The sequence below is a fragment of the Halichoerus grypus genome, chromosome 9 (assembly GCF_964656455.1).
Source record: "Halichoerus grypus chromosome 9, mHalGry1.hap1.1, whole genome shotgun sequence".
Classification (NCBI taxonomy): Eukaryota; Metazoa; Chordata; class Mammalia; order Carnivora; family Phocidae; genus Halichoerus; species Halichoerus grypus.
In genome coordinates this window covers 34,173,163-34,197,688 of record NC_135720.1, presented here as the reverse complement: position 1 = coordinate 34,197,688, position 24,526 = coordinate 34,173,163, and the positions used below count along the sequence as shown (strand labels likewise).

Here is a 24,526-nt window from a genome sequence, read left to right as displayed (position 1 = left end):
TATAATGCAATGTTTATTTTGAGAACTAATTAGTAATCTGAATTATTTTAATGAAATTAAAAATCATGTGCAAAGTTGATATATTTATAGGATCTCATGTTAGAAAGATTCCTGGTCAGCAATCTGGCAGATTTCCCCAATTACCGCAAAGAAGGATAATGAATTAGGAGACTTTGATTTACTCAAGCTCATCATTGGAATCATGAATCATATTTATTACAGCCAAGATCTCATTTAAAAGAAATTTTTTGTCTTTTGTCCACAGAGGGTTTTGTTTTTTTTTTTTTTCATTTTTTGTTTTCATGTCTTGGTGTTTTTTTCCTAGGTAGAGAGCCCTTCTCCCATACCTATTCTGAAACTGTTGCTCATACTTCAAGCTTCAGTCTAAATGTCACTTCTATGAAACATTGTTGACTTCATTGTGTTGTGTTATTACTCCCTCCTCTTTTGTGCCCTAATGCTCTGTTTGTATATCTATTTTATCACTTAGCACATTTTATTTAATTAATGCCTTTCAAGCCTGTTATTTAAGGCAGACACCAGGCCTTACCTATCTGTGCTTTTGCACAGTTCTTACTTCATAATGGGGAATGAATAAATGTGTCTTAAATGATGATTTTAAAACTGATCTGTGAATAGAGCTGATTGATTGATATTCTATCAGACATGTATATAACTCTAGTTATAACACTTTGATTTATATTAGTAAACAAGTTTACATTTATAAATAAAGTATGGATATATACATATGTATGGCTATATTTTAGGGGGGAAATACATATATTTATATGAATAGATTTATTTATATAGAGTAGAGAGAGAGAGAGACAGAGAGCATGTGCACAGTATTTAGGTACACCCTAGGCAAATTTATTTTTCTTCTTATCCTATTGCATCTGGAAAACAAATTACAAATTACAGCATATTATCATAGTCTAGGTTTGTTTAATTAAAAATTTTAACATTAAAATTAGTTGTATTGAATAATATATCTGAGGAATCTTATCAGATCCTTTATATGTTCTTCCTTTTAATTTTAGTTTAATAATATCACTGTAGTTGCTACTGAGATCCTCACATCACAAGGAAGTAGAGAAGTTACATGATGTCACATAGCTCGTCAGCAGGCACACTGAGATGTGAGCTCACATTTTCCTAATTGTGGAGACTACATTGTTTGCCCTTGGCTGATGCTGTCTTTCCAGGAAGCCAAATGTTTAATTTGCTTACTTAATATTATTTTTTTCAGCACCAAATATAAATTTCTATTTTTAATTAGCCACATCATGATCAACGTGAACAAACTTCCTAAAAAATAAATTTGGGGAAATTACTAATTTTGAACTATGTTGTAAGAAAAGAAAAACATACACAATCAGAAGGATTTTATTAAGGAATATATATTAGAGACTATCAAGTAAATATTGTTATTTTATTTATTATAATGATACTATGATTGTAAAAGAAGGATGCATACTGAAATGTGTAAGGATTAAAATACTCTATCTGCAGTTTTCTTTAAACTTCAGCAAAGAATGAAAAATGATGGAACTCATATGGCAAAATCTTGATAATTGCTGAATATAGGTAGCAATAAATAGAAGTATATTGTACTATCTTCTTTGCATTTGTGTATCTATTTAGAAGAAAGGGATTTTGGAAATTGCAAATATATATTAAAGATAATTTCCTATATAATTTTCTCAATATAATTTATTACTATATATATTATTAAATTTATTTTGTCCTTAGAAGTTTGCCAAGTTGAAAAATATTGACGTTTTTATTACATTTGACTAAGAGCCATTTAATATTCTTGTTAGGTGTCTCCAAATTATCCAAGACCATGCCAGCCATGCCATTGTGATCCAGTTGGTTCCTTAAATGAAGTCTGTGTGAAGGATGAAAAACATGCTCGACGAGGTGAGAGCGATAGCAGAGAGCTGTTGTTTTGATAAAAGGGCAATGAAAAGTCAGATATGATTATTTTTAGGGTAACATTTTGCAGTGAATTTCATTCATTTAATAATTTTATTCTCATATCTATCAATGTTCCTTCCAGGAAGCAGTTTTTTATTCATCTCAATAATTATTTTCCTGTAAATTAATTACAATTAATTAATTATAATGCTTTAAAAGCAAAAAGAGTTAAATAATTTATTTTGCATTATATGCATATATATGTATATTCATATATACATATTTACATATCTATGCACATCTATCTTCTGGTCAATCAGAAATCTGTGATGTATATAATTTTTTAATGTCTTGTTATTTATTGAATTGTTTTTTGTAGTTTCTGTGGTTTCAGGCCTGAAAAGACAGCATTCACTGAGGGATGTGTGTGCTGCATGGGAGGTGAGAACAGACATCACACACCGAGATGTAGTCAATAGTACAGAAAGCAAAACTGTACATAAAGGACTAAAAATAGATAGTAGTCATGAGTTAATGAAGGGAAAGAGGCTGACAGAAATTTAAGCCAAATACTTTCTTTGAGGATTGAAATTTGTGATGAACTCCAAACATTGAAGAATCAAATGCCAAAATAACTCCTTGATGTAAAATGTTGAAGAGCGACTTCCAGGAGAGTTGCTTGCCACAGTTAAGTAGAACATTAGGACGTATCTGAAACAGTTTCTTTATACTGCTAAGAGTGGATTCTTCTCTTAGGAAAGACTAAAATAAATCATGGCTACAGTATAGGGTTTTTCCTCCCATTGCTCTCAAGTTAAAACACTGGCAATGTTTCTTTGGCACGGTGTAGCTTACCTGGTTTCTTTATAAAACTGTAAGATTATCAAGGTAAACCCTACAGTCTGAAATCTTAAAAAATTAAAACTCTGATTATTTTAAATCTCAAATGGTGAATTATTGAAGTCATTTTTCATTTTATGGCTCCTTATCTTTTTGTAGTAACAACTAAATCATGTTATTTTCAGTAATGTCATTTAACTTTTTTCTGTACTTTTTATTTTTTGTACTTTTTAAAGTGTATTATTTTTGAAAAAGTGATAAAATATTGAAAAGTAGAAAAATAAGCATACAATGCAGTGGTAATTCATCATAAATACTCTTATTAACATGTTTGTGTTAACTTCACATAATGCGTTTTTCCCCAAACTGTTGAGAGTTTCTCTGAAATCTGGTTTTAGTACCTGAATAGTATGTCATTATGTGGATATACCATAATTTATTTACCCACTCAACTTTATATAGCTATTAAGATTGTTTCTAATTTTGTTTATCGTAACCAGTGCTTTAGTGAAGATATTTGTGTATAAATATTTTTCAATTATTATAAAAACCATACATAGTAAAAGTAAAATTTTAACAATTGGGAAGAGAATAAAATAAATAGCAATAGTATCCTCTTCAACTTATTCATCCCCCAATCTCGTTTCCAAATTTTATCACATTGAGCCATTTCTTCTATTAAGTTCTGGAAAAACTTATCTTCCAGACAATATCTAAATAGTATTCTTAGTACTTTCATCACCATTAAATATTGCCTACTGACTCTCCATCTTAAAAGACAAAGAAATGTTTTCATTCACACTGCTTCCTTCCTTCTCTCCACTATTCAGACATTTTTCTTATGTATGGTATCTTTATCATGTTAAATAAAAAGTTCAAGTCATTATTTTATGAGCCATTAGATTTAGACTCCTCTTTCGAGGTCCTACTATGTGTAAGTCCCTATACTCCCCACTGATCTTCCAACTCACTTGGCATATCTGTCAGTTGCATCTTTATCTTTTCAAAGTTCATCTATATATAGGTATATAGATATACATACACACATAAATATATATGTCATACATATCATCGAATATTATTCAACCATGGGAAAGAAGAAAATCCTGCCGTTATGTGACAATGTGAACAGACCTTGAGGGCATTATGCTAAGTGAAATAAGTGAGACAGAGAAAGACAATAACTGTATGATATCACTTATGTGTGGAATCTAAAAAAGCTGAACATATTGAAAAAACAAAACAAAACAAAACAGAACAGAATGGAGGTTGCCAGAGACTGGGAGGTGGGGGAAATGGAGAGATGCCGGTCAAAGGACACAAACTTCCAGTTATAAGACTGACGAGATCCAGAGATTTAATGTACATCATGGGGCTTATAGTTAACAGTACTGTATTACATACTCGAAAGTTGCTAAGAGCATAGATCTTAACTGTTCTCACCACAAAATGAAATTATGTGAGATGATGGAAGTGTTAACTAACACTACTGTAGTAATGATTTCACAAAATATAAGTCTATCAAGTCAAAACATTGTACATCTTAAACTTATACAATGACATGTCAATTATTTGTCAATAAAGCTGGAAAAACCAAATACAACAAAAAATAAAAATCAGTGATTCCCCCCAAACAAGATCATACAGTTATATTTAATTTGAGACCTAATTAATTCTTCTAATTTTAAAATTGAAATGCAATAATCAAAGTTTATAATATTATAATTATATATTATTCAATATAGACCTGGGTTACAAAATTAGACACATTCCCATGATACATTTTTATCTTTATGTTTAGCTTGATGATTTTTTAGGAGAGTCTAAGTTGTAGTCTAATGCTTTAGAGTTCTTAGTATGAGTAACCAGATAGTGGGAAATGGTATTTTATGGCATTAACTTGATTACCAGAAAACTGGTTACTTTTGGTATAAGGTGGATTTTCCCTCATAGATTTGTAAGAGCTCTTTAAATATTAAAAACAACAACCGTATGTTAAATTTGTTATAAACGTAAACAGATTTTGTGTCTCGCTATTATTAAGATTTTTTTTATATATGAAACGTTAAAATTTTTTATATAATCACCTATTACAACTTAGAAAACTTCTTTAGCTATAATAAGGTATTATGTCAAGATTATTATATTTTAATATTTTAATTGAATTTCTGATATGCCTTTAGAATTCTAAAACTCTCATCTATCCCAAGATCAGACAAATGTATTCATTTTCTTAATTTTTATTATTTCACTTTTTGATACTTAGTTCTTTAATCGGTATGGAATTTATTTGGTATATTTTATAAAGAGAGTTTCTAGCTGTATTCTGTTTTTTCTGTAGTCTCTTTTAAATTGATCTATATTTAATACAATTTTTTTCATTAAGCGTATTAAGTATATTTATTTTATATTCTGTATCTCTTAGTAACATTCTCTGTTACCTATCTGAACCTAATGCTGGGGGTTGGTTTTTCTGCTAACTTATTCACTGGGGCCTTATTTTCTTGTGTGTTCCATGATTTGTGTGTGTGTGTGTATGTGTGTGCATGTTTGTGTAAATGTCCTAGTTTATCCTTTCAGGATTCTTGAGTTTATATAATCTCTGATACGATCTCCTAACTTGAGTAGTACCTAGAATTTGTCTTTTGTTCCATAAAGCCATGCTCAGGGCTCTAGTCTAGTTAATCAGAGTCAGTCAACTCCAGGAAAGATACTGGTTAAGGGCTAGCTTATTTCTTTAGAATCTCTTCTCTCTCTCTCTCTCTTTTTTTAATTTTGTAGTTTCTGATCTTCAAGGAGTTTCCTTATTTTAAACCAGCACAGTCATTCTGTCTGTCTGTCTGTCTATCTGTCTCTAACTTTATTCTGTGTTGTCAAATGTTCTGACCAAGAGGGGGTCTTTGGACATCTAGTTTGCAATATTACAATGTTACAACATACACGATATTAAGCACTGGGTGTTATGCGCAAACAATGAATCATGGAACACTACATCAAAAACTAATGATGTAATGTATGGTGATTAACATAACATAATAAAAAAAAGACATGGTCATTGTATGGAATACATCTACACTTAGTCTCAATGTCTGGAGATTTTAACATGAGAAGTAAATGTTAATTTTTTGGAATGCTTTTTCAACCTTTATTGAAATTATCAGATTTCTTTTTCATTTGACTTATGAATATAATATGTTAAAAATGAATTTATTAATATGAAACAATATTTAAATTACCAGAATAAAATCTTCTTGGTCATCACGTAAGAGCCTTTTAATGTACTTTAGGATTCAGTTTGGTGTTTATTTTATTTAGGATTTGCTCCTCTGAATTCATATGTTAAATTGGTTTTGGCTATGACATCTGCTAGCTGTGCTATCTTGGCAAACAAATTAATTTCTCTGTGCCTTAGTTTCCTCATCTGTAAAATGGAAAACATAATAGTGTTTACCTCATTTTGAGGTTTTGAGTATTAACTGAATTAACCCATGTGTCGTATGTAGTGCCAAGCATAATGCCTAGCATAAAATAAGTGCTATTTAATTGTTAGCTCTTATTATGTTTATTTAGGGTTATCTTTGTTAGATTTTGATACCAAGTTTTTACTAGCTTCATAAACTAAATTACATAGTTCTCCACGTTTTAGATGCTCCATAAGAGTTTCAAACATTGAAAACACTGTAAAAACTAACTGCTACTAAAACATTTTTGTGGTGATCTTTGATCATTTGTCCTCTTTTGATATCTTTGATTATCTTTAAAGTTCTCTTTTGCCTTATTTTCTTTCTGTTTATTTTTCAAATCTTCTTTCCTGTGGTGTTCATTTGGTTTTTCTCTTTTTTTTTTATAATTACATGAGCTAAATTTTAACTTATTTACATTTTTTAATATATTTAAGCTTGAAAGTGGCTACCGTTTTATTTCCATAAACATTGTTAAGTTCCTTTCTCACTGCTGTTATATTCTACTTAGAAAACTATTTAATCATAATTAAAGTCTTGATTTCTCTTTCACTTGAGTTAAAAGGAGAAATATTTATTCATTTTTAGAGTGGTGGAATTTTGCAAAATATTCTATTATCATGTTTGATATTTCAAATTATTTCAATCCTAATTTATCATGACATTTGTTACAAATATAGAAGTAGTAATTTATGTTAAAACAAGACTTGGATCATTTCTGCTTTGAGAAATTGAACATTTTTGTAGATTAATGATGAGCTGCAATAGGTAGGTATATACAATATAATGTGTAATTCAACAATAGTAGATGATTCACGTTTTTCTATGTCTTTTTTTTTCTAATTCGTCAACAAATATTTGAAGTGAGTAAGTTACTGTCATTCTCAGCCACTGATTTTTGGCCAGTTTCTTTTTGAGCCCCCAAATCTTTTGTTGTCTATATATTTTTGTACTTAAAATTAGTGCTTCTATGGAGTATAAATATAATAACTTAAGTCATGCTTTTTATTGTATTGTCATCAATGTAAAATGAGGGCTTGTCCTAATGAATCTATTTTTTTTTTAAGATTTTATTTATTTATTTGGGAGAGAGGGCACTAGCGGGGGATTAGCGGGGAGAGGGGCAGAGGGAGAAGGAGAAGCAGATGCCCCGCTGAGCAGGGAGCCTGCAGTGGGGCTCAATCCCAGGACCCTGGGATCATGATCCCAGTTGAAGGCAATTAACCAACTGAGCCACCCGGGAGCCCCCTAATGAATCTATTTTCATTGGATTCTACTTTGGCCATTACTAATATTACAACTCTATATGCTCTCTTAATGTAGATTTACATTCTTTTTTTTTAATATTTCTTATTTTGCCTATCTCTTCTGAACATTACATGTACATAGTTTTAATGGGAGCAGTAAGATAGTGAACTCATTTACATATGATTAGCATGTGGGTTGGACAGTCATTCTGCTGTGTGCTTTCCCCCTGTAATATTCCTTTGCTTCTTTCTCCCCTCCTTTCCTTTTTTGAGTGGGCTATATTTTACTGATTTGCTCTCATACTTTTCCAGATTTTGAAAGTCAGTAACTTGTATTTATTCATCTGCATTTTCCATTTTTCTAAACAAGGAGAATTAAAATTGTCTTTTGCATTTCTCTATTTAAAAAGAAAAAGTAAATTTAAATTGCTTTCATTTTCCTCTATGTCTTGTCCTTAAAATATCTATCCCCACGAACTCTCAGTCTTTTTGTTGTTGTTGTACTCAGTGATGTCATACTTTGATGATTGTTGTTTAATTTGGGGTTTAAGCAGTATATTTTTACTTGCCAGGCACTTTTTCCATCTCATGATAGTCTGAGTTATGAAGCAACAGGTATCACAGGTCACTGCTAATTCTTTGAATGTCAGTCAGTTATGGAGATGAGTCCTTGATCATTGTGGCAGTTTTTCTGTAGCCTTAGATTTGGTAGATCTTTTATCTTCGAGACTTTTATCTTTCTTTTGTTCATTCTTAGTATTTTTATTTTTTTTTATTTAATTCAAATCTATTTTATTTATTTATTTTTTATGATTATGTTATGTTAATCATATTTTAAAGATATGTAAGAGATGCTGTGTTAGCGACTCATAGCCAGCTTCTAATTAAACCTTATACCCTTTGGTTTTAACTCTTTTTTTATCGATATTCGTGAATTCATTTTTGTGTCAAAATAGAATTTTGAATGTTCTTATCACTAAAGCCTTAGGAACTGAAGTGTGTGTGTGTTTTTCACTTGTCGATGTGTGGCTCGTCTTCCCCTAGGTCTGGCACCTGGGTCCTGTCATTGCAGACCTGGCTTCGGAGGCGTGAGCTGTGACCGCTGTGCCCGGGGCTACACTGGCTACCCACACTGCCAGCCGTGCAACTGCAGTGGTGCAGGGAGCACAAATGAGGACCCTTGTTTTGGACCCTGCAACTGCAAGGTGTGTTGTGTATGCCGGTAAAGCTGGCTGTCAAGACAGAAGGTCCTTTTCCTTGGCTTCTCTGTTCTGTTCTGTCTGTTGACAGTAAGCCAATTGTAACAACTACTCCTGTAAATATCCACCATCTATTCTCCCTGTGGTCCTCCTCTATGTGCCTTTACAACCAGGTTGGCGGCTGCCATACATCCACCATTTGTCTAAAAACCTACCAACTCAAGAAGGACCAGTCACCCTAAGAAGAGGTGTCACTTTTTTTTTTAAAGATTTTATTTATTTATTTGAGAGAGAGAGAATGAGAGAGAGAGAGCACGTGAGAGGGGGGAGGGTCAGAGGGAGAAGCAGGCTCCCTGCTCGGCAGGGAGCCCAATGCGGGACTCGATCCAGGGACTCCAGGATCATGACCTGAGCCGAAGGCAGTCGCTTAACCAACTGAGCCACCCAGGCGCCCGAGGTGTCACTTTATAGCAAAAACACCTTTCCCCCATTACCCAGCTAGCCTGTGAATTGAAAAACAGCATTACAAAGAGCAACCATGTGAAACGATTATACGCTCAAACCTACCGTAGCTTTGTATCTAACTCTGAAAGTAATTCTGCCAAGGGTTACATTCTGGCATTTTAAATAATCTCCTGAAGTTTAGACCCAGATTGTCTGAAAATGCTACCTTCTGATTCTTCTGTTTTATTACCGAAAATGTAAGAAGCCCTAGGGGAATTGATTAAAGCCTCAATTTTTCCTCCTAAGAGTACTTTCAGAAATACGACATTGTCTGTTGTATATACTCAGCTAATAGCTCATCATGTTGACGCGGAGGGATGCGTTACAACCACAGCTTGTACACACAGAGGAAACAGAGGCATGTCCAAGTCTAAAACGATAGAACTGATTTCCTTTAACTGTACCAATCAGTTCCAAAACGTTGGGATTGAGCAGTGTTATTATCTACATTAGTCGAGAGGATGAACAATCATTGAAAAAGTTAGAATGCCGTACTGATATAAAAATGAATGTTACTTATTTTTTTTTCTTTGTTCTCAATCATGGTTGGAACCTTATTAAGAACCTTTATTAAATCATTAATCTTATCCAAGAAGCTGTAAATTATATGCTTCCATTTGTTATGTGTGTATGTGCATACAAGCATTACAATATAACACAAGAAGTAAATATTAGTATTAATGTGATGTGTATATTTATTGGGACAAGAATGTCTGACATAAGAAGCTAAATATTATAATAGTTACATAATAGGCTTATGTTATATCATGGGTCATTTAGGTGCTTTTTTTGACGACTGAAACTATACAACTTTTGTCTGTGTAAACTGGCAGAAAGTCCATAATCTATAGTAAAAGTTTTCATGTACTGGAACATAGTAAATTTCCTAGATATAGTACATTTTATTCCAATATTCTTTGAAATGACAAATTGCCACAGCGCAGACCAAGACTGTGTCGCCGTCTGTGGGTGGTCGCTTGTTTAAGGACCCTAACCTCTGCTCTTCATCCTGTGTGTCTTTTTGGACAATCCTACAGGCTTAGTTCATCTTCTCTAATATTTACCAAAATGTAGCTTTTGTGGATTTTATTTCTTTTACAAAACTCCCCGGAAATCTCTAACTTTTATCACTTGTTCAAATAAAGGACAGGCAAAGCTGAACTTAAAATGAAGAGAAATCTCCTGAGTCTCTAGAATACAGGAAATCAAACTGGAAAAAAGAAAAGGAATGTTTTTATATACCTACTATTCATACACTGGAGATGTCTGGTATTTGCAAGGAAAGAGTAACAAGTGAGTGAGGGATGCAGGCCTCATTTTTTCCTTTCTTTGGTAAATATAGAGAGAAAGGCTAGAACAAGAGAGCTAGAGCCACTAGCAGGACTCTGAGCGAAAGCTCCTTGAGCCACTGCCTGCCCCCTGCCAGATCTCTGCCTGCCTCTGTCTTGTACCGAGCGATTACTGTCCTAGTTAAGAAACATGCCTCTTACAAAGATGCTTGAAGCTCTACACAGACAATTAAAACACAAAGCAGCAATTAAGAAATCATAAAAGAATAAGTAGCGTCATTAAAAGAGTTGCTCTTCAACTGTGTGATATTTTAAATAGATGACTATAACCTCTTAGATAAAACTAAATGTTTTTTTTTTCTTTTTAGGATAAAAACTTGCAGAAAACAGATTTCAATAGACATAAACATAATTTTAAAAATCACTAATATGCATACAGCAAGTGAATTATATCATAATATACATGCATGTAATGTACTATAATTAAGTACCTATAGTCTCTTGTTTAAAAGAATAATAAATACCCAGTGTTCCAACAAAATATGCATACAATTTAAATACTGAACAGATATTTATTAATGTAGAGAGAAATGTAGTGGGTCATTCTGTTTTACAAAAACATGATTAGACATAGGTGTGTCCACTAGTTATTTGAAACAATATGGATCGATCTAAATGGTATTTAACAAGCAATACTTCATTGAGCAGCTAAGATACTGGAGACTTAAATTCAAATAAAATGATATCAATATAAATGCTCATTTCCAAAATGCATATTATCCAGAAAACATGTACACATTTATTTGGTTGCACTATACCACGTAATTTTTTTTTTATGATTTTCATTAGGAAGAAATATTGTCTTTACTGAAGTATGTAGACACTTTAAGAAAGCACTTGGTTATGAAGTCTTGGGTTTCAGTATATTTCTATTGTAAATTTTAAATGGCTAACATTCTGGTAAGATATTGTACTGAGAAAAATGGGCACCATTTCTGCCACTTCAAGTACAAATATGCTGGATGAAACAAAGTAAATAAATTTGTAATCATGTTGATTCAGGAAAGAGAGGGAAATTTCTAGATGTCAGACCGAAGAGGGAAATCTAAGTTAATAAGCATAAGCCTAAGCAAAGCTGAACAACAAAGGTCATAGGGTGGGGGATGGGAGGCTGGTCTTAATCCAAAAATGTGGGTTAAAGTTGGGAGTTTCAATGGCCTCTCTAGGACTTGACATTAGGGTTTGGGCTCATGGAGGGAAATTAAAACTAAGTTCACTTAGTTTTCACTTAGACTCTAGAATTGTCCCCTGACAGTGAAACAGGCACCAGAAAATTCCACCTGCAAGCTGGCGGTGGCAACGGTATCTTTCTTTCTCCTTTGGGGCTCTAGGTGGAGAAAAATTAGTGTGCAGTGAGGAAGCAAACACCCAAACCTGTGCACCACATGGGAACGGGGTCAGTTTTATTCTCCCTTTATGTTAGAATTCTTCAACAAGTCAGGCAAGTGGCATTCCCACTTGCCTCACCTGATGATAAGCTCACCATAAAGCAGTACACTGCACAAAAGGAAAATAACTACAAAATGAAATCAGAAGCCACAAAAGTCAGAATGTTTGTACACTAAGACCTAGAAGAATAAGATAGTCTGAAATAATTTGTATAAACATAAAAGTATATATTTTTATCATATGAATCAGAAAAATATGTGAAAAATGTATAATCATAAAAATATGATTTAAAGATAAAAGAATAAAAAATAGGAAAAACAGTATAAAATAGGGCCCTATATTAAAATAAATAAGCAGCTTTGGAAAAGCAGTCAATATCATTTACCTCTAGAAATAAAAATTATATAGAGTTGAAATTTAAAATTTAGTTGAAATTTAAAATTCAGTGAATGGGCTGAGAAAAATATTAGAAGCTGCTTAAGAGAGAATTAGAAATGCAGACCTGAGGAAATTACCTATAAATTGACACAGGGAGGTAAAGAAATGAAAAATATGAGATGCTAAGTGGCACGGCTCATAGAAGGATAAAATTCAACATAAGTAGCAGGAGTCGCCAAAAAAGAGACTAGATGAAAGAGGTGAGAAAGAATATCCAAAAATGATGGAGAGAAGAATTGTCAAGAATTAAAGAAACTTTAATATTTTCCATTTGAAGTAGATAAAAAAGAAATCCACCACCAAAGCTCCTAGTAGAAAACTTGCCCACAAGTTAAGATTGAAAGAGTGTTAAATGTATTAGATATATTTTTATTGTATATATCATATGTACTAGAGACAAATATGTATCATATGTACAAGAGACAAATATCAGATCACTGTGTGTGTTTACCATTCTCAGTCCAAGTGCATTGAAAACACTACTCGATGATGTACATTAGCAAGAAAAATATTGAAACCAGGAGAGAGTTCCACTGGCTTGAAGAATGCAAGAATCAGTCTATAAAAAGCAATGGCATTTCTATACATCAGTGATAACCAATTAAAAAATGTAATGAAAATATTTAGAATAGCAACAAAAACTATATGATACCTAGAAATAAGTATTTTTAAATGGAGATACTTTTTAAGAGGATTATTGAAGAACGTAAGATAAAATTTTAAATGGGGAAATAGAGAATAATATCAAATCCTGGTGAAAACCTGGAGAAATGGAAATGTTTACTGCTGCTGTCATTTGGGTAAATTAGTACTACGAGCTTAGGAGGACAGTAGGGTATCTGGTATCGTTAAGATAATGAAGTCCTGTCAGTAACTCCACGTCTAGATATTCACGCTAAAGAAACTTGTACAATGTGTAGAAAGAAGCAAAGATGTTCACCATATACCTACTTGTAATGATAAAGATTAGAAAAAAGTCGAAATATCCATAAATCAGTAAGAAAAATGAAGTGCAATATTTTCATAAAATTTGATACAAGAAACAGTTCCAGTGAATGAAATAGGTCCTCATGTCTAAGCATTGATAAATTTCAGAAACTTCAGGTGAGGTGAGGAAAACCAGTGTCATCATGCTTTCATTTGTGTGAAGTTGTAAGACATAAAACAGTTTTATATTGTGTGGACGCACACATATATAAATTAAAAATTTTTAAATACACTGATATGTGTATTTCAGAGGAGTAAACTCTAGAGAAAAGGGAAAGGACTACAATAGAAGTGAAGTGAGATTCAAATGTGCCTAAATATTCCTTTAAAAATATATCTGAGGCACACATGGAAAAATGTTAATATTTTTCAACCTCTAGGTTATGGATAATGGATAATTGTCATATGTACTTTTCTGGTGCTTTAAAATAATTCCTGATTTAAAATTTCTTTAATCAAAGGAAAAAAAAAATTCCTGATTTGAAAAGAGGTAAATGAAATTAATATGTATCAACTACTATCAATTTTACACATAAATTTTCTGTTATATCCTTGTTTAGACAATGATATTAATGAACATCATCCTCATTATATTTCAAAATATGAAAACAGCGCTAGCTCAAGACATGAAAATACTAATTTTTATGCATTATTAAAATTTTTGAAATTCCTCTATCTTCTTGTGAATTACAAGAGGCAAACATTCTCAGATGTATAAGTCAGTTGAATGTAAATGCTGTTCGGACTCTTGGTATTTATTTTAAGTACCACATGCTAGAAATTGGCTCTTTTGAAGTTTGGTGTCATGTTATCCATTCAAAAGCCATTGGATTGCAGACTCTGATACATAATATAAACTGACCTTGATCTAGGTTGGAACATGTGCTTTTATTTTATCAAAGTCTTTAATAGAAAGATAAATAGTGAAGTAAAAGATTAGAAATCAAAGTGTGTATTTTCATTGTGCTTTGCTTTGGGTTTTTTACTGCACTTTCCATTAAGTCCTTACTGGCCTACAAGCTTATGTGATCTGACCTTGGGTTATCTTCCCAGAATGTTCTGGAGCTTCGGTCCCTGTCTTCCAGCCTGGCTTACATTCCTTGGGGGCACCAAGCTCTTTTTGGAATTTCAGAGTCTATTTATTTATTTACTTGTTTTTAAAGATTTTATTTATTCATTTGAGACACAGAGATAGAGAGAGAGAGCATAAGCAGGGGCAGAGGCAGAGGGAGAGGGAGAAGCAGGCTCCCCGCTGAGCTGGGAGCCCGATATGCGGCTCGATCCCAGGACTTTCGGATCATGACCTGAGCCAAAGGCAGACGCTCAACCATCTGAGCCACCCAGGCGCCCCCAGAGTCTATTAAGATGAGGGGGAAAACCTCATCCCAAGCTGTGGCCCATTGCTTGCTGGGCAGTTTTCAAGGCTCATCTCTACTTTCTTAGCAAAGCTGGGATCCTAGATCCCCTGATAGAAATCATTCTCCTGCCATGATCACTTGTAACATCTTTGTCTGTTCCTTTATTATCTTTTCACAACTTGCAATCTATTTAATATCAATCTCACTTCTGTTATTTATACTCTTCATCGATCAATAAGAAGCTGGCAGTGACTCATACATAAAAAAGAAGGAAGAAAGAAAATGAAATAATTGCAAAAATTTGAAAGTCACTGAAATTGGCATGATTCTTATTTCTTAATCTATAAAATGATGATATTAAATCTTTCTTGCCTAACTCTCAATAGGTGTAATTATAACATCGAAGCCTTTTGCAAGTATAAGGGATAATCATAAATACGTACTAATTACTTTTTCGGTTTATTTATATTTCTTTTTACAAGTAGAGCTAAGTTTCCACTCTTTTCCTCTAATAGGATTTTCATGGTGTGTGCTAAGACTTTTATTGGTTTTGTATTTCCCTTTTTTTCCATTTATATACAGGAATGATCACCTCATTAACTTGTTAGGCTCAAACCCTGGGTATTTCTACAAAAGGCATTCAATTTATATATTTGGTCCTGAATCTAAATTACAGATGTAAATTTTTGAGCATGAAAAGTGCATACCGGAATTCGTCTCTTGCAACAGCGACAGTTGAGAAATATTATGTTAATCAATTTTTAATATGAAAAGCTGAAGTTGTGCAAAGTGAGGACTCGTTTTCTTCTGTTTTCTTCTTTCTTCCTAACCACCAACTGCTTATTATTTAGCCATGGAGCAGTGTATTTAAAGAGTAAGCACTCAACAAATACTGCTAATTAGGTGATTATCCTTCTTTTGTTAACTTCTTTTAATACTTGGATGCATTAGAATGAAGCCCATAACAGAGGAAAGTCTGTAATTGACTACAAACGCCCCAAAAAACAGGCATGACTGCAACATTCCTGGAGCAATTATCACAAAAAATAACTTAAATGTCACTGGAGATACTCCGGGTAACTTTGTCAATAGAATTCCCAGTTGACTAACAATCACAGTTAAACATGTACGGCTGAAGTTGTACCTAATTTATAAGAAGGCAGCTTCCTGAGCACGGATACAGAGAACCGATTGTGGCTCTATTTCTCTAGAGAGAGCCTGTGCCGAGGAAATGCTAGGAAAAAGAAAATTGGTGTCAACCCAACAGTATCTGGTAAGCGCTGTGAATTGTGCAAGACTGTTGAATCTCAGATCTGTACCTCTGAAACAAATAATGCAATATATGTTAAGAAAAAAAAAAAAAAAAGAAGAAGATAGCAGGAGGGGAAGAATGAAGGGGGGGAAACCGGAGGGGGAGACGAACCATGAGAGATGATGGACTCTGAAAAACAAACTGAGGGTTCTAGAAGGGAGGGGGGTGGGAGGATGGGTTAGCCTGGTGTTGGGTATTGAGGAGGGGACGTTCTGCATGGAGCACTGGGTGTTATGCACAAACAAAGAATCGTGGAACACTACATCTAAAACTAATGATGTAATGTATGGGGATTAACATAACAATAAAAAACACTAAAAAAAAAAAAAGAACCTAGTAAGGTTTTTCTAATTCAACTTTGGTTTTAGAGGAAAAGACTACCAAAGGAGAAAAGGCAGTTATTATAAATATTTTGTAGGATTGGCCACAACATATCTACTTACCTACTCAGCTAAATATGTATCTAAAGCATGCATTTCTCCCTAAGGGGGTGAACATTGGTTCTAAGAGGGGTGAAAATGCCATTTTCATGTTACATATACGGTACGGCAAACATATTCACACAGTGTATCTGTACACAGAGTATATCTGTGGAATGAAGATTTCATGGTGAGGATGATTATGAAAAAAAGGAAAAGGTAATGAAATTGGCTCCTTAGGGGCTTGAAAATAAAAACTAGGCTGGGAAGCGCTGGTCTAAAGTAAAGAGGCACTGTTTATCATCAGCAGATATAAGAATAAAAATATTTGTTACACGGATTAATTATTTACCATGGAAAAGTGGTTGACTATTATTAGTTGCTATTTAATTATTTTAATCAACTAGAATGATAGTTGAGAAACCAAGAAAGTGGAATATTTGGTTTTAAGAAAATATGGTGATATAAGGGAATATTAATCTCTAGAGTGGAAGTTGGGAGTGTTCTAGAAATTACCTATTTCATGGGCTTAGGTGTAAAAATGATCAGTAAATTTGTAAATTACAAAAAAAAAATCTATTGAATTATATTAGAATTCTAAATAAGTAAAATATTAAAATTACTGGATTGACGAGCTGTCCATTTGAATGCTGAGAGAGAATAAATTAGACCCCCCTTTTGTTTAAAAAAAAGAACAACTTTTAAAAATTTTATTAAATTATATATTAACTCTTTTTGAAGTTGATCAGTACAAAGAGGTAATAGAATGATAGCTAAAGGAGAGAGAAATCTCATGACTAAAATAGCATTTGGGCTGGAATTTGCAAACTCACCATTATTAGATATTTAGTATCAGTTACTTTGACACCTGTCTTATTTTTCTGTCTTATTTTTCCTGCAGAGGGATGGAGGACTCTGGAGATGAAATCTGGTGTCTGACTCACAGCATGTCCTCAGTAACCCTTTAGGGGCAGTGACTTCCTTCTGCCTTGTAGTATACTTACTTGTCCATACTCTTACTTCCTTTGCCATAATCCTCCTGAACATTTTTATATTCCCTCAGGCATCTTGCATATTGCTTTATGTGTAGTATATCACCTATGATTTGATGAATGAGTAATAATAGCAAATAAGGGAATAGTGAAAAATAACATAGATTTTATTAATAATTCGATACTGACAGCATAGTAAATTAAATTGCTCAAGGAACTTACCCATAAAGCAGAAGATTCACTCTCAATCTGCAAATCAAAAATTCATATCAAAATGGTCTTCCAAAAATGAATCAGGGATATAATCATAGCCGCTTCATGTATGGCATTGTTGATGAACCACAAAGAAGTTTTGAAAAAGCAATTATGTACCTTGGAACCCATAAAAAGAATTGAGAACTAAGCTGCCAAGATTGTCTATGTTAGCAATCTAGTAGAAGGTGGGGAACTTGTCTCTACAAAGGTTCAATATAAGTCCTGGAACACTATGCCTTTGTGTTTGAATTGTGCCACTCTAAAATATATTAAATATCAAACTGTGATGTTTTCACTGTTTTGAAGCTAATATCACTTGAAAGAAAACTTTGGAAACACAATCCTTAAATAAGAAATTACTTAGATATACTCTCAAGGGAGATTGGAAAAGGAGGAAGGAAGTAGAACCGGCTATAACTAATTAATTCTCTACAAGTTGAGACATGACCAGAAAGCAGAGCTCTAGTGTTCTAAAAAGATTTTATCTTCAGTTCATCTCCTGTCAGTCTCGAAAGGCCCTTTTAGTTAGGCCATGAAGACAGATATATAAGTTGGTACTATATCCACCATATTTGCTATTTAGTTTTGGCTTAATATTTGTCTGTTGTAGAACCTGAGAACAATCAGAACCAAGCACTTTTCAATCCAATGAACCTAGCTACCACTCACTAAAGAAAAAAATATGGTGCAGACTCAGGACTAAATAAGTAGGAGTCTAGAAACTTAAAGTTGTGGCATGAAGCTGACATGCTTTGCAATCACGTGTAAGGTCTATGAAAATCTTGTAGAAATTGATCATTACTTGCGAGGAGGGTTGAAGTGAGCATGGGGATGTAGAATAGGATTAGCTTGAAGACCTATAAAAAGGTCTAAAATGTTTTGGTTTGAAGATTGTCACAAAAAACAAAGCAAAGCTATCACTTTGGGTAACCTGTTTTTATAGGTATAAACATCCTATTATCTTTACCACAGTGTGTTAAGTGTGTTTACTCACGGTGTGTGAGAAGGATTCACAGAATTCTGAAAATTTGTTGTACTCAAGTAATGGTTTATTACGGGGAAAGAATCAGCAAAGACAAAGGTGCATAGGGAATTGTCTAGAAGAGACCAAGTGCAAACTTCCAGTTATCCTCTCCCAACAGAATCATACAGAAAGTATTTATTTCTCCAGCAACAATGTATGACAACACTTATGAAGTATTGCCAACCAAGGAAACTCACCCAAGTCTTGCTATTCAGGATTTTTATTGGGAGGTCAGTCATTCAGGTATGAAGCTCTCATATGACTGACCAGTCTCCAGTTCCCCCAGAGATCAAACTGATACATTGTGACTCAGGAACTCAGGTAGACAAAACTAGGCATTCGCCATAAATGGCATTGTTAGCATAAACTGTCTGGTGTGACCCCTGGCCCCAGGTATACAAAGACATTTTTATCAAGCAGAATATTCCAAGGGCTTATAGGTTATCTCCCAGGAGCTGGTCAAGGGATGGTCTTTTCAGTTTAGATTGTGTAGGATTTGAGCATTCCAAGGCTATTGAATTAACCCTTTACTGCACCATATGGTGATGAAAGAGTTCTTTGTACCAGTGTCTTGCCTTTCTTAGTTGACATTTTACCTGTTCCTGCCAACTTAGGTGAATCAAGTATAGATCTTTTGGTTTACCTCCTGCTGAATGACCTGTAATGATTTACCAATTCCTAAGAGAAAAGATCCATATCTCAGAGTAGCCTTGAAAGTTCATTATGTGAGGGCAGAGACACTGGAAGCCAAGTACCAAGTGCAGACCCTAGCATACAGGAAATACTCAGTGTGTCTGTTTTGAAAGAATAAATAACGAATGAATCTTCCACTCTTTGAATTATTTCTTGTTTCCAATCTCTTTGCTAACAGGGGTCTCTCATTTTATCTCATCCAACAGGTTGAATTTTTAAACCAGGCTTCAAAATTTAGGTCAAATTCTACTCCTGTCCCAAAGCCTCATCAAGGCTTTGTAGCACAATTAGTCCCTCCTCCTCTGTGTTCCCATAATTTAATTGATTTCTCAGATGCACGATCCTATTCCACCTTGCATTATAGTGGATTGTAAATATATCATTTTACCTGGCTCTAGATGTTGACTTTTAAAGACAGAGACATTGACCTATCCATCTTTAGAGTCCCTAGAATTCCTACTCAAATGTGTTGCCTCAGGTTACTAATTAATTGAATATTGAAATTATTTAATCATATTTTTTCAAGGTTATATTACCAGGCTAAAACAGAGATAAGGAAAATGTAATGTCTAAAAATTTCAAATTGTTGAACTCAGTCTGAATCTCAGAAAAGTAGTATTATGAACTTTCAAATTAGAGTAAATGAAAAGTAGATTAGACCAAGTGCATAAGAGCACAGTCTACAGAACAGCTGTATTGTGTCCTCAGTGGGATAAGCTAAACTATAATTATAGAGATGTTTCATCTTTTCTGCCTGTATACTCTTCTGAGGATCCTCCCAACTTCAGGGCTTTGGGGAGTTATTTGTCACCATAGGTCTGAAATTAGTTTTGATTAGTTTTCCTGACATTTATCATCTGAAAATATCTGAAATCTGCCTTAGAAATAAAAATTAGCAAGAATGTCTGTGGCAATAATTCAATTTGTGTATATATATCAGGATGCTAAAATTTGACATGTGAAACAGGCCAGGAGACACCCCTTTCTATGGGTTCCCCACAATATAGAAGTGATTGTGGTCTTAAGTGGGTCATACAAATTAAGAGTCAAAAAGTTAATTTCAAATAAATTATTGTCTCAGATACAAGCAGAACCTCTTTATTTGTTTATTCTTAGAAATCTTGCCATTTTTTTCACACTCTTGTTCTCTCTCCTATTTTTTCTCCTATGTTCTCAGATCTTATCAACCCTATCTTCTGCCCAGTCTTGATTTATTCAAAAAATAGATATATTAAACATCTACTATATGCATAGTACTTTGCTGTGGATGAAAAGCACAACCACCAAGAAGTTCACTGGGGCGTCTGGGTGGCTCAGTCAGACGGCTGCCTTTGGCTCAGGTCATGATCCCGGGGTCCTGGGATCAAGCCCCAGTCGGGCTCCCTGCTCAGCAGGGAGTCTGCTTCTCTCTCACTCTGCTTGTGCTCACTCTATAAATCAATCAATCAATCAATCAATCTTAAAAAAAAAAGAAATTCATTTAAACTTAGTAAAATTTGGTTTAGCTAGTGCTCAATGTTGTACCAGGAATGCCAGTATTTTCTAGGAACTATAAAGGTTAAGACAAGGTTGCTACCTCTGAATAGATTATGGTATATAACTGGAGAGAACAATCTCAGAAGATATAGCTATGCTTTTTTTGGTGGTTATAATAGAGCAATGTACAAAGGACGATGGGAACACAGCTGAGAGAGAAGTTCTATAAGGAGAAGGAAAGCTTCAGAATTAAGGTGTTGAAGGAATTCAAGGAAGAGAAAAAATGTGGAGCAAATGCAGGTGTAGGGAATACTGAGAATCTGTTTCTAGAAAGAAAGGAAGGAGCCTTCATTTAGAAGTTATTAGTTAAGATTAACTGTTCTTTAAATTGAGAGACTACAGCCTTCCCAGTTTTTCATCAGATAATCAGCTTTCCCTGGCCCGAGTCCATGGTATAGGCCCATCTATAAACAAATAATTTTTCAGTATGTTGGGACTAGGATTAATGATACCAATCTGGAGAGCAGTCACTGCACGAGATTTATTTTTCCCATATTATTACTATATGATTAACTGGCTACACCAATGTATTAAAGAAAACACTGTGAAAATTAACCAAGAAAAAACTTTCCTCTTTTTCTGCTTAGTTGCATCAAGGAAATCTATGGCCACTTACTCCAGTTTCTCTCCCTGTCAGGTTCTCATGCTGGCCCCAAGTGTATGCATTTTTAATATGTAATGTGGAAAGCATTTTGCCATCTGTATAATATCAACATGCTGTTACACATCCATGAGTTTAATTCTCTAATTTTGTCATATATCATGTGTTCTAAGAGGAAGTATTTCAACAACAGAGAATGGTGAACCAGACTGCGTCCATTTTCGTCAGTGTAACTCACTGCTGTATTTATCATGGTGTTTACTCCACACTCTTGACATACATGAAGATCAAAACTGTAGCTTTTACGACAGTAGATTGGTATCCAATATCCTTTCGCATCAGTGTGGCTAGAAAGGAGAAAGCTTAATAAAGAGCTTTTTGAGCAGATTTTTAAAAATATCATTATCCTTTAAATATGGTTGAGGGGTAAAATGAAGAAGATCCAGTGTATATTTTCCTTTCCTGGAACTAGATAGAAACAGTTCTTTATCTTGAAGAGCATCTCTGTTTCTATTTGTAGGAGAATGTTGAAGGTGGGGATTGCAGTCGCTGTAAAGCCGGCTTCTTCAATTTGCAAGAGGATAATCATAAAGGTTGTGATGAGTGTTTCTGTTCCGGGGTTTCAGACAGATGTCAGAGCTCCTACTGGACCTATGGCCATGTAAGCAATAGCCTTTTCATTCTGTACACTGCTCCATTGTTCTTTCATAAGAACAATGGTTCTTTAAAATGGTTTTCTGGTAGTAAGTTTCTACTTACCATTATCATGAAGAAGGGATGGATTTTTCTTTCAAATGCTATTTGTGTATTTTTGATCAAAGACTTGAAGGTTTTATTTGTAGCAATGTGGAGCCTGGAATCTCTTAGAAGTAGTAAATATTAGTCTTTTCAGTGTCCATGATTACTGTGTGAAGCAGTAATGGGATTATTGTGATTATAGCCCCAGGGGCATATGATTCAATCGAGAAAGCATCAGATATGATATGAAGAATTGTGTATTCCATTCACCAATATTTTTGGTGTACAAATTAAGAAGAATTGCTCCCCATTGCCTTTTCAACTCTGCACAGACTGTGGTTTGTGTCCTGATAGAGGACGTATGAGAGGAAAATGGGACCCTCAAGGAATTTCAAATAGCCTGTATGACAGCTCTTAAGACTACAGAGTAGCAGGACGCAAGCTGGAGAAAGAGAAGCCCGGGGAGGGCGGGGTGGGGAATGAGAAACTCTACCATACGGGGTTGCGAATGCTAAGTTGGATTCTTATCCTTGGAGAGCCACTGGGGTATCTTAGCAGGGGAGTGATAGGACCAGATTTGTGCTTTACCAAGCACACTTTTGCAGTAAACTACCTTCCAAACACCGCTTCAACTTTAATCAGGTAAGTAATCCTTAACACAACTACCAAATATTCTCTTCTGCCTGTGTTGCTTTTATGTCAAGCCTATAATTTCATGAGTAGTTTCTGATTGTACTCGCATATTGAAATTGAAATCTATACACTATTAAATGTATTGCTTTCAGAACAGATTGCATAGAACCAACAGCAATTAGACATCTAGCCCACTTCCTCCTCCTGTTTGTAGAGTTTCACCCCACCCTCTAGACTGTTCCATTCACATCAGAGTTCCATGGTCAGCAGAAGAGCAGAAGTGGCATTTAGTCTTGGTTTTCAGCAATTAGGTCCAACTGATATTTGCATTTTGGTAAGACTTCTGGAATGAACTTCCTCTGAATCTCACTGCGCTGTCTTAGCATCCCTGAAGGATGAGGTTAGAAAGAAGAGAGAGGAGTAACATATATCTTAAGGTCTAGTCCCAGCAATTCTGCAGCTTTGGGAGATGGAGAATCAAATGACCTCTACATGAAAAAAAAAATTAAAAATATGTCATCCACAGATTATCACCATCACTATTCTGCTCCCCATCACCTACAACACCAAGCCACTCACACACATCTAAGTGGGCCCCTGGTAGCCACAAACCTCAGTATCTTGTGTTTTGTCCCAACTAGGTAGGGCAGTCTAAATTAGAATTGTAGCTGTATGCCCTCTCCCAGCTGGAGTCTAAAGATGGAAAAGCAAATCATCATGTGTTTCCTAATTTTTCCTTTAAGGATCCTTCCTTTTCTGGGCCAGGGATCTAGGCTATGAATTCCTACAACATTTCGAACCCCATGGGATGGACTAGGTATAGCATTGTGAGCTGTGGCCATAGCAACAGGCTGGTGGATTCAAATGTCCTTAAGCCTCAAAACTGAAATTTAATTAAGTGGAATGGGTAGAAATGCTGAATTAAAAGCTACCTTTCAGGCGCTTGCATATTTTATTTCTTTTCCTGTGTTTTACAAATATATATATAAAACCTTTTGAAATTATTTTTCCCCTAAGCAACAAGAAATTATTAGTGGAATGAAATACATGCAATTTAGAGCCCAACTATCTGATAATTTATCAACATTATAATCATTGTGTAACTTTGAACACATTTCTATTTTTAAGAAAGAAGTATTTGGAGTTATAACTTCTTAAAAAGTACTGGATCAATAAAAACAGATTATTACATATTACTATCCAAACTCCTAGAATCAACAAGAACACAATGAGAATCTATAATGAGTACATACGATAAGTTTCACATTTTCCACAGCTCTCCTGTTTTTCTAAACTTTAATAGTTTTTTTTTTTTTTTTTTTTAATTTCCAAAAAGTGGACACTATACCGAATAGGAAAGAAAGAGTTGGAGGTGGTTTTTGGTTTTGTTTTTCATAAGTAAGATGATGGTGTGTTTTCCTGAAGATACAAGACATGCGTGGCTGGTACCTGACGGACATCTCTGGCCGTGTTCAAGTGGCTCCCCAGCAGGATGACTTAGACCCACCCCAGCAGATCAGCATCAGCAGTGAGGAATCCCACCGTGCCTTGCCAGAGGGCTACTACTGGAGTGCACCAGCTCCCTATCTGGGAAGCAAAGTAAGTCCACACAGTGCTGGCTTCTTGCTACT

The 24,526-nt window shown here is 34.4% G+C and overlaps 1 protein-coding gene across 2 annotated transcripts in view; it reads left to right on the top strand.

Moving 5' to 3' along the window:
* The window catches only part of LAMA2 (laminin subunit alpha 2), a 622,013-nt gene that overhangs the window by 273,090 nt on the left and 324,397 nt on the right, over positions 1–24,526 (top strand). For both annotated transcript variants that reach the window (XM_078054754.1, XM_078054753.1), the window contains exons 9-12: positions 1,824–1,923; positions 8,513–8,673; positions 22,045–22,185; positions 24,321–24,494. In XM_078054754.1, coding sequence (XP_077910880.1) covers positions 1,824–1,923; positions 8,513–8,673; positions 22,045–22,185; positions 24,321–24,494 — 576 coding nt within the window. The remainder of the gene's footprint in view (positions 1–1,823; positions 1,924–8,512; positions 8,674–22,044; positions 22,186–24,320; positions 24,495–24,526) is intronic.